The 11,390-nt window shown below is 43.1% G+C and overlaps 1 protein-coding gene across 1 annotated transcript in view; it reads right to left on the reverse strand.

Annotated features, from left to right (window-relative positions):
- Positions 1–11,390, reverse strand: part of SPECC1 (sperm antigen with calponin homology and coiled-coil domains 1) — a 193,944-nt gene that overhangs the window by 71,416 nt on the left and 111,138 nt on the right. Inside the window, exons 7-9 of the mRNA XM_034989683.1 lie at positions 5,852–5,997; positions 4,715–4,815; positions 555–636 (exon numbers count right to left, since the gene is read on the reverse strand). Of these exons, the coding sequence (XP_034845574.1) occupies positions 555–636; positions 4,715–4,815; positions 5,852–5,997 (329 nt within the window). The remainder of the gene's footprint in view (positions 1–554; positions 637–4,714; positions 4,816–5,851; positions 5,998–11,390) is intronic.

Below are 11,390 nucleotides of genomic sequence, written 5' to 3' on the forward strand. Positions count from 1 at the left end.
GAATTGTGGAAGCAAGGGACCTTCAGAATCAGGTAAGATTTTTTTTCTAAAAATAGTTACTTTTAAAGATGGTAAGATATTCTCTTGAGATTCCATAAAAAACAAACAAAAAACTTCCCCAAAGCTAGACATTTCTCCCAAACACATGCACACTGAGAAGTACAGTGGCAAGAAGTAGGATCTAACGTCCAGAACGCAAATACATAGAGTCTTAAATTGTTTGAAATAAATGCCATCAACTATTTTTCTAAGCTCGGTTTTGGGTAAAGAAGAAAAGTTGACCTCACAAAATAATGAGTCGAAAGTATTTGCTGCTTTTTAGTTTTTGTTTTTTTTTTTAAGGACTGTATTTATTTCTTTGTCAGAGAGAGAGAGAGAGTAAGTACAAGCAGGGGAAGCGAGAGGCAGAGGGGGAAGCAGACTCCCTGCTGAGCAAGGGGCCGGACTCAGGACTCAGTCCCAGGACTCTGGGACCAGGACCTGAGCCAAAGGCAGATGCTTAACCAACTGAGCCACCCAGGCATCCCCGAAGCATTTGCTGTTTAAGGTATTACCTGAGAGGGGAAGGTCTGGAAGATCCAAACGCTGAGTCCCACCTTTGCTGGCCGGCCGAACGCTGCTGTAGGTTGAATGTCTCTAAAAAACCAAAGGGCACACCAGCATTAGTGAGCTTGTAACACCAGCAACAGCGTAAACAAGGTGTGTGTGTGTGTGTGTGTGTGTGCGCGCGTCCAGGCAACAGCTCTCGAGCTCATCAGAATCACCAGGGGAAGCTTTTAAAACCACTTATTTATTTGAATAGGTAACAAATGCAGTTGACGCAATGCTCAAAAAGGCACAGAAAGGACATATAGTGAGAAGAGTCTCCCTCTGACTCCCATGACCTGGTTCTTCTCTTTGGGGGTAATCATTAGTAGTCAGCTTTGTGAGTACCTTCCTGGAAAATTCTACATATATCCCAGGGGGGGTGTGTAAAAATACTGATTTTTAATGGCCAAGAGGTATATATGGAAAGATGCTCAACTTCACTCATCATCGGGGAAATGCAAATTAAAAACTACAGTGAGGGGGCACCTGGGTGGCTCAGTCGTTAAGCGTCTGCCTTCGGCTCAGGTCATGATCCCGGGGTCCTGGGATCGAGCCCCGCATCAGGCTCTCTGCTCGGCCGGGAGCCTGCTTCTCCCTCTCCCACTCCCCCTGCTTGTGTTCCCTCTCTAGCTGTCTCTCTCTCTTTCTGTCAAATAAATAAAAAAATAAAATCTTAAAAAAAAAAAAAAAACTACAGTGAGATACCACCTCGCACCTGTTAGGAGGGTCATTATCTAAAAAAAGGAGAGAGAGAGAGAGGGAAAACAAGTGTTGGCAAAAATGTGGAAAAATTGGCATTTTTGTGCACTGTTGGCGGGACTAGAAAATGTTGCATCCACTATGGAAAATAGTAGGCAGGTTCCTCAAAAAATTAAAAACAGAGCTCCTGTATGATCCAGCAGTCCCACTTCTGGGTATATACCCCAAACAACTGAAACAGAATCTAGAAGAGATTTTTTACGAGCAGCATTAGGCACAAGAGCCAAGAAGTGGGCATAACCTACATGTCCATGGACCAATGAATCGGATAAGCAAGATGCGGTCTGTACACGCAATGGAATATTATTATTCAGCCTTAAAAAGAAGGAAATCCGGTCACACGGGCTACGATGTGAACAAACCCGGGAGGACAGAATCTGTTATGCTGGGAGGGACCGCGTCTGCGGCGGCAGGAGCCCAAAGTGGATGCTAAATTTTGACAGAAGCCGTAGTTCTAGGCAAGCCCTTAGAGAAAGACTCGGCAGAAACAGAAGTCCCTTTCATGGGCCAACTTTGAGATGCTCTGGGAACCTTTCCTGGAAGCGCAGTGGAGACGAGTTCTCCCTGTATTCAATTCCTTTCTGCGGGGAAGAGCTAGAGTGATTTCCGGTATTTGCAAGCTAATGCTGATATGCTCTCCTGCGGGAAGAGCCCCTTAAAAGTGGGTGAAAATCCATAGAAGGGATTTCACTGTATTGTTTTTGCAATCCAAAACAACCTACATGCCCATCAGTAGGCGGGTGGTTAAACAGATCACCACACATTCCACAGCCTTTAAGAAGAATGCGTTATTCTCCAAACACTGACATCTCAAGATGTCTCTGATATATTCCCTCATTCCTTCAACATTTGCCGAGCTTCTACTGTGATAGAACTGTGTGCCAGCCACTGTTCCAGACAAGAGACACAACAGCAAGCAAAAATAGATAAAAATCCCTGCCCTCTCTGTGCTGGGTGTGGAGCCTGCTTAAGATTCTCTCTCTCCCTCTCCCTCTACCCCCTACCCCCTGCTCACGTGCGCACACATGTACCCACTCCCTCTCAGTCTTAAAAAAAAAAAATCCCTGCCCTCAGGGATTACATTCCAATGACAAAGTGAAATGAGTCAGTGTCTGAACAATGTGCAGTATAATCCAATTTATAAAACTTTGTCTTCCTCCCTACACACACACACACACACACATTTTTATACTGAAGAAAAACATCTAGAAGGATATACAACAAGCTGTAAACAGTGGTTATTTTGGGGCTAGGGAGCATGGGAGATTTTTTAACTCATTCTCTCTCTTTTTTTTTTTAAGATTTTATTTATTTATTTGAGAGAGAGACAGAGATAGTGAGAAGAGATCATGAGCAAGGAGGACATGGGGCTCGATCCCAAGACCCTGGGATCATGACCTGAGCCGAAGGCAGACGCTTAACCAACTGAGCCACCCAGGCGCCCCTAACTCACTCTCTTTTACGTTGATCAGGTCAGTGTAACATTAATCTAATGCTAACAGAGGTCAGAATGATGGCTACTTCAAGGGATTACCCACTGGGTGGTGGCATGAGGGGGCCTCCTGAGCTGATGAATGCTTTATCTTGCTGTTGGCTACACGGGTGTGTGTATACGGAAACATTTAAGCTGTACACATATAAGGGGCGTGTGCTTTACTTTATCCATGAATTATAGCCAGTGGTGTGTACCTGCTCGTAAAGGCCAGTTGTTAAATCTTCAGGAATTTGCAAGCTAGTTTTCAACATGCTCACTATTAAAATAAACTATATTAAAAGCAAAAGTAATAAATACTCAAAATGCTTCCTATTTATGATACTTCACACTATGATTGGGGTTATTTACACCCACTCTACCTGTGGTCTAGAAATACCATGTGATACATATCTCTTCTCAGCTCCATGTTCACTGACGTCAGGGGCCTAGCTTGATGCTGACAATGATGGGAATATTTGCACCATGGAAACTGGCCAACATCACAAACCCGGGCTCCCCCTGCACCACCCTGCCCCCCCCGGCAATGAACCAGTTGTTAAACATTTTGTCAGCAACCTAGTGTGTATAGCTCAATGAAAATAAGTCAAAATGAAGCATGATCTGTTTCAGTTTCATTAAATAAACTTGATGATCATTATAAAATAAGTAATTGTTTTACTTGGTTTTACATATGAAGTAGCACAAAATGTCTTCCAGGGCAAAAAAGTAAAAACAAGAAAAATTTAAAAGATCCCAGACAACATACATGGCTACTAAGGACACCAAAAGAGGGTACTAGTGAATGACGCTGCCCTTGGTTTATCAGGAGCTGCTGAATGTTACTAATAACACTGAAAGTTGTGGTCTTAGAAAACGCCAAGAGGGGCGACTGGCTGGCTCAGTCCGTGGAGCGTGTGACTCTTGATCTTGGGGTTCTGAGTGAGCATGTTGGGTGCAGAGATTACTTAAAAATAAAATTAAAAAAAGAAAAAGAAAAAATACCAAGAGGTCAAGAAGCTCTGATCTAGAACCGTCTGAAGATGGCAAAGGTGACAGATTGCAACCAGTGAACCCTAAGAATTTATAAATCGTAAACATTTTCTCTCCCTGGGGTGCTTTAGAAAACCAAACCAAACCAAACCAAACCAAACCAAACACTTCTTTGAGAAAAATATCTAGTTCAATATCCACTTCTGGTAAAAATTATAATCTTCACTGAACTGAAAACTTAAAATGTATCTAATGGGGGACAAAATGTCATTAACAAATCGTATGAGACTTATGGTGTCTCTCTCACACCTTTATTTAGCCTCAAAATTGTAATTTTTTAATTTTTAATTTTTTTTAAAGATTTTATTTATTAGAGAGCAAGCGAGAGGAGAAACAGCATGAGAGGGAAGAGGGTCAGAGGAGCTGAGCTGGGAGCCCGATGTGGGACTTGATCCCAGGACTCCGGGATCATGACCTGAGCTGAAGGCAGTCGCTTAGCCAACTGAGCCACACAGGTGCCCTATAATTGTAATTTTTTAAAAGATTTTATTTATTTATTTGAGAGAGAGAGAACACAAGCAGCGGGGGAGGGGCAGAGGGAGAGGAAGAAGCAGGCTCCCCGCCAAGCAGGGAGACCGACGTGGGACTTGATCCCAGGACCCCGGGATCATGACCTGAGCCGAAGGCAGACACTCAACCGACTGAGCCACCCAGGCACCCCACAAAATCATAATTTTTAACAGAAGTTTATTATTATTGTATGCATATTAAAAATGATGTTCAACGTGCCTCAAAAAATAGACCAAGTGGTTTTCCCTTCCCCTCTGTTGCCTGAGCATTAGAGAGCATCACGGTTCCACATGGCCTGGACCACCACCCACATACCCAAGGCCCTCAAAACACCTGCATTGGGGAGACAGCAGCGGCGGGAGCGGTCCTCACTGGAATCCCACTCAGGGGACTTCTGGGGGCTTTATGGACAGAAATATTCTGTCCGGCTCCACCTGCCAAGAAAAGAGATGGGAACATTTCTATGTTGTTCCAGTTCCAAATAGCAAAGAGTAGCTCCTGATTTGTTACTACAAAAGTATCGACTCAATGGGGGTTGGTCTTAGAGGTGGGACACAACGGGGGACAAGAAAACACAGGTCAGGAGGCATCTATGGCAAGAAGGAACAGGAAAGTTCTTGCACAAACCATTATTGTTAACTCACTTCCCATCTTCACGGACTGAATGTAGTCACTGGGCCTTCGCATCTTTTAATATTCGTGGTCTCATCTTAATCTAACTGAGCTGCGAACTATTTTAGTGAAGATAACCAGGTACATCCTAGCATCAGCTTTGACTCCAGTCTCTCTATACGACAGGCTTAACTGTTGTGCTCGAGAGAAGAAATACATTGCTATTTTGGACAGATGCGTATTCAGTTTCTTTTATTTACTACGTTTTTGTGTGTATAGACATGCATTTTTCTCATATATGTAGATAACAGTGAAGAAAGGTGAATGGTGAGCCAGAGAGACGTTTCTAGAAAAAGCTGGGAATGTTCAAGATCAGGAATGACAGGTCAGCACCCAAGGTGTTCACACCCAAGACCAGGCAGAGAAAAGTCTAACAGGGGAGGGGAGGAAGGCCGGGGGTCCAATGAGACCGCCAACTGCACAGGAAGAAGACAGTGAGGAGTCTGGCTCAGGAGTCTGGTGTAACACAATCTCCTCTTTCTCTCCACCTCTTCCGTTCCTTTTCTGCCTCTGTGTCCATTAAACTCAGGTTACTACCACTTCCCTCTTAGCGTTTCATGAGAATGAGCTGTGCCAACCAGAGGCTTCATTTCCTAGGAAACTGAGGAACACTGTGCAACTGAGTCTGTGCAGTTGGCTGTGGGCAGGTCTCTTGGACACATTGGCTCCGCGTGGAATGATCCAGACACAGCCCTTGTGGTTGCATCCATTCGGGGCCAGTGGGGAGTAGAGACAGGCTTGATACGTGGGACCACAGTCTGAATGTGACTTTTGCTCATGAGATGGAAGGATAAATACCTGGCCGTCCCAAGTCGAATGACTTGATGAGGGACTTAACGGTGGTCGCAGATTCTGAAGGTGTTGGAGACGTTCTGTTCACGTAGATGCCATGCCACCGGCCGGGAGCCTCGACCTCGGGCGGCTCCGACTCTTCGTTCACAGGTCTGCGTGGTAAAGAGCACATCCGGTTGAAAAGGTGGAGGATGGTCCCATGGGGGGGGGCGCGGGGGAAGAGACACAGATGAAAACAGAACCAAAATGGAAAAGCAAATCTGGAAGGAGGATCCCAAGTTTCAAATCCTGTTTTCTGTATCAGGTCTGCCTCTCCAGGAAATAATATAGGTCTTGCTCTCAATTTTTATCCCAGACGTTTCCTTGGGAATGGCCAGTAATAGTATTTTTAGAGGCAGTGTGACTTGACATTAGCTCTAAACAAAAAGGATCTTAATTCGACTCTGTATATTACAAAAATAAATAAATAAATAAATAAATAAATAAATAAATAAATAAAAATGTTATTTATCATAAACGTGTAGCTATATTGTCCATGGTGGATACAATGGATTGGCTTCTCAGAGGGTATATCCCAACCCCCATTTGAGACACAGAGGTTGGGAAGATGTCATCTCAGGACTCCCCTGCACCTAGGAGCTCAGATTTAGATTCTACCCATCAGAAAGAAGAGGACAAGACCTGGATCGGGACCCGAGTCAGGGGCAGGGAGGCAGGGCACAGGGCATTTCCTGTTGGTAACCGAGGGGGTAGCTTTCCAGCCAGGCAGCTGACATCCTGATTTTGAGGCTCCGCCCCGCCGATAGCCCAGTTCTGTGTTGTGGCTTTGGGAGTTGTTCCTGGAAACTCAACCTAGAGTCTGCTTCTTCAGCGCTCCCAACAACCCCGCAAGGTGCTGAAGGCCTTTCTGCTTAAGCCAACCAGACAGTGATCCGCTATGTGCAACAGAATCCTGACTTGGACATAATTTGCCCTCAGAGAGGGAACCGTAACAGTCCCCTTTAGTAAACCCTGCAATGCTGCGGGAGGCGAAACTTCTAGTCTCACCCAAACATTCTTGATAAGCTCTTCCTACGGATTCTAACTTCGAGCACAGACTCATGAGAGAGTCTTTTAAAGACTGATCATCTGATTCAGTCCTCTCATGCATGGCCTCCTCATCCAGGACACGTTAGCATGTCATTTAATCTCCCTGTGAACGAGCCAAGGCAAGATCTCCCAGTCTTCTGATTTCTGAGGCACTGCTCTTTTTATTATAGCAAACTGCCACCAGCTGTTTTGCAAGAAGATGACTAATTTATGAGAATGGCTCAAACAGAGTATCTCTCGCAGTGTATTTTAATAAGGTCAGTGGAAGTTTAAAATATTTATTTACTGATCTTTTGGGATCAGTTCTCATAAGCTTCAGTGGTTGGATTTACCTGTCCTTAGTTCTCGAAGCTTCCTTCTGTTTTGTGATCAATGTGAACAGAAAACGTTTAAGTGAAGCAGAACTTAACCACACCTTTGTCTCCACAGCCCCTTCTTTGGAGTAAAAAAAAAAAAAAAACCAAGACACTGATGACTTCTTTGAAAAAATATCAGGAATTTCAGAAAATTTTTTAATTGAATGAGTTGGTTTTTTTGTATTTTCCCCGGTGTGTTATGCAGTATAAAATCAGGTGTGGAAGATGCAGAAAGAGAATGAAATCAGGTTAGGTATAAGCAGGAAAAAAAAAAAAAATCTCCAATTTCCAAACCGGCCATTCCAAGGAAGGTCGGAAACAAAGTGGGCCACTTTCTCACCAGCCCATTTAAAGGACCAGCTACCAAGGGCTTTGCAGAAACTCAGGGCACCCTTCAAAGGGAGATCTTGTCTAAAAATTCGTTTTTGTCTCATTCCTTGATAATTTAATGAAAGCAATTCTACATCTGCTCAAGCGTTTCCTTCAATTACCTAAGTTTCTCTGTGATTCCGTATATCAAATAATAAACAGGAGTCCTTTGGACTCCGTAAGAACCCAGCAAGGTGATAAGAGCCAATTCCCAGTCCTCCTGCCTTCAGATACCCAAAGACCATATTTCAACGGATCAATCTGCTTGGCCAGAACAGGAAGTCAGTTTGAGAAAACTCTGCAAGTTGTTTAAGATCAGAGAAGCTGCTGAACTAAACACCCCCCAGGTCGTAACAGGGATGTGCGTGTGAGTGTGTATGTGTGTGTGTGTGCAAGCGTGTGTGGGGTGGGGCGGGTAAGGGGATTCACAAAACAAAGCCTGAATTGAACAACCATAGAAAGCAGTTATTAAGAACGCTATTGGTTTTATTTAGTACAGTACTTTCATCATAAATAGATTTGAAATTCCTTTACACCAGCCTGTCGTACGATTGCCTGGGATCAACCAGTAACAACTCTGGCAAGAAATGAAGTATTACATTTTCTCTGGTCCAGGGAAAAATAAGACTCCGTATTCTATAAAGGATACTAAGAAATGTTAAGCATACAGCCAGGTGTACGGCAGCAAACTCATTAAATAAAGGAAAACCTTCAAGGTACCACTACTGGTTAAGGATCTGTTCTAGGTTAGCTATTGCCTCCTGAAGACAGATGTTAGACTCGAAGGTCAATCTGTAAAACAAAAACCACACGTATATAGAGTCAAGGTGAGCCTCGAAAATCCCCTAAATCACCCAGAAGTACAGCGTCCATGGTTTTGAAGGTACAACTGCACACAAACATACCAGCTTTCAATAAGCCTAGGGCGTTCAGTTTCCCTACAGCGTCGAACCAGACCCTCTTTCTTCTGGGGCATCTCAGACGACACATCCACCATGTGCTTGGGCGCCATGTTGAAAACACCCCAAGTAAGGCATGTTTCCATCTGCTCCCAGAATGTAAAGCCATGATAACAACGGATAATTTTCACACCAAAAAAAAAAAAAAAATGTGTATAACTCCATAGTAAGTACCATGTGTCTTTAAAAAAACAAAGAAAATTATCTAATTTAATTAAAAAAAAAAAAAAAAACCCACGCCTGTAAGTTATCATCCCTTATTTTAGATGGAAAATTTGACAAGGTCACTTGGAGGGTAAACAGTGAATCTGGGACGCAACTCCAGCTCTGTTTGACCACGGCTTTCTCAGATTTTCTGTGAGGCCTGGGTGTCCTGTGAGGCATTCCAGGCATATCTAAAAAAATAATACTGATGGTATTTCTTCTTAAAAACTATTTTAACACATATTTTTAAAAATACTATCAGTATTTCATTGCTCTTATTTTTATGTAAAAATCTGCTCTTAGGAAGTAGCAACGCATAATTGAGAGTGACAGGCAGTTGGAAGCAAGGACCATGTCCCACACTCACTGTTGGTCTACCTTATCTATCTTTTGTTATAAGTTAAACATATATATGCACGTGTGTCTGCAGTTACCTTTTATTTTAAAAATGTTATCGAATCTCTCTAATTCACTGGTCTCCTTGTTTGGTTACAGAATGGTCTTCAAACGGTGTGGGTTTTCCCCAGCACCTACTTCATCATACAGGATACCTGGCGGTGGTGTCTATTTTGATCCAAGGATATGTGAGCTCTTGTACATACTCAACGTATTCAGAAGTCAACTACCTCTGGGAAATGTCACATTACAACGGCTACCTTCCCAACTGGCAGATCAGTATCCATAAAGAAGGTCAGTCATGTCGATCACTTGTTTGCAAGGGCTCTTTCTTGAAAAACTGAACAAAGCCCAGCTCCAGGCCCTTCCTGGTGATGGAGAGACTTCTCACCTAGGACTCCCCTCCACCCACCCTGCTTTCGGACCATAAGCCTAGCTACCTCAAGTTCTGTTCCTTGTACGTCCTGTCTCTGTGCCCTTGCTCAATGTATGCCCTTAACCTGGAATGCAATTTTCTCAAAATGTTTCTTACTGTTAGGCATGAAACAAATCTAAGAGAAGTCTGTAGCTCTCGAGTGAGAGAGAAATTAGTTAAGTATTCTGTCTCTCAGGTATCCGTGTTTTTCTGAACTCCGTTTTCGAATTTCATGTTCAAAATAAACATAAAACAAACAGGGTAAGACAGCAGTTGGAACACAAGCATCTTCGTCTCCAAATCCCAGCAGTAAGAATCGTAAAAATCCGGCGTCAGCACTGGAAGCTACAGGAAGAGATCATCTACGTGGCTCAGACTTTGAGGAATTTCTGCTACACAGAGAATAAGTGGGGTGGGGGGTATGGAAAGTAAATACTAAGGCTTTATCCCCAATTCCCTTTCAAAGTAAATGAAGACGTGGGGAAACTCCAGTGAGGTCCCCTCTCTAGAGGGCCAGGGCTGGGAGGAGTGGGGGAAGCCCTGGGCACGCAGAGCATTCTTCCTGCAAGGGCTCAGTGACATTAAGATAGGACTGTCCGAGGAGGCCAGAGATGGTTTATCCCAGGTAAAAGGACAGTGGCAAAAAGGGGCAGATTAAGAAGAGCCATGGGACATCCCTAGAATAGACAATGGCCAAGCAAAACTAGGCCAGAATGCTGGATCCCACATTCCAGTTTCTCCAGGGAAGGAAATGTACACAGATGAATTTCACCCACTAGGAACCTATTCTTCCTCTGTATTCCATCTGAGCTTCTGTGCCTCTGATATGTAACATAAATTTACCTTAAAGAGCCTCCCTTCTGGTTTAAGATTTTAATAGCAGTCAGCGAAAGTGGGTACGGATCTAAGCAGAACTTACAGACATGGATCCTGGGCAAATGTCAGGTCCTGACACATTCACCCATTTAAGCAAGAATAAGGGATGGACAATTATCGGTTCTGTCCCAAGACGTGCCCTGACCTATGAATATATTCCATAATATAAAATGAAGAGAATAGCTGCATTCAAGAGACAGCAGACATTTATACATTTATGACAGGAAACAGAATCATACGCTTGATAGCAATCTGCCTTGAGAATACAATAAAATTCAAGAACAGAGAAAAATATATGAAATATAAGAAAGAAAATATATGAAAGGCCGAGTCTAAAAAATGGTATCAGCAATCTAATAATCCCATTGAAATATTTTAAAGCAGAACCAGCTCAAGAGAAAAAGAAATGAGGGCATACTGGGAAAGTCTCTCTGAATATAGAGGAAATAAATAACATAAACACGGGATTTCGATTTGGTGGGCAGAGGATGGTTCTGATCAAAAATGGTGCTGGCATGACTAGATGTCCATCTGGGAGAAGACCCATACCTCACATCAGACTAAACAAAGAAAGGCAAATCAAATATCTGACAAGAGAGAGAAATAGATAAAGAAAATGTGATAGCCTATCTTTCTGTAAGATGAGGGTAGGGGAAATCTTAAACAAAAACAAAAAACCCAGACACAGTAAAGGAAAATACTAACATACTGCGTAACAATATAAAAATTTCCATGAGAACGATGGTAAAGCCAAAAGACCCATAATATACTGGGATAAACACACATTCCTAATAAGATGCTGATTTATAAACGGATAAGAGAAAAACAATCAGCCCGCGAAAAAATAAGCAAAAGTGCTAAACGAGCAATTCTCAAAAGAG

Source organism: Mirounga leonina, unplaced genomic scaffold (assembly GCF_011800145.1).
Source record: "Mirounga leonina isolate KUSES-001 unplaced genomic scaffold, KU_Mleo_1.0 Mir_488, whole genome shotgun sequence".
Lineage (NCBI taxonomy): Eukaryota > Metazoa > Chordata > Mammalia > Carnivora > Phocidae > Mirounga > Mirounga leonina.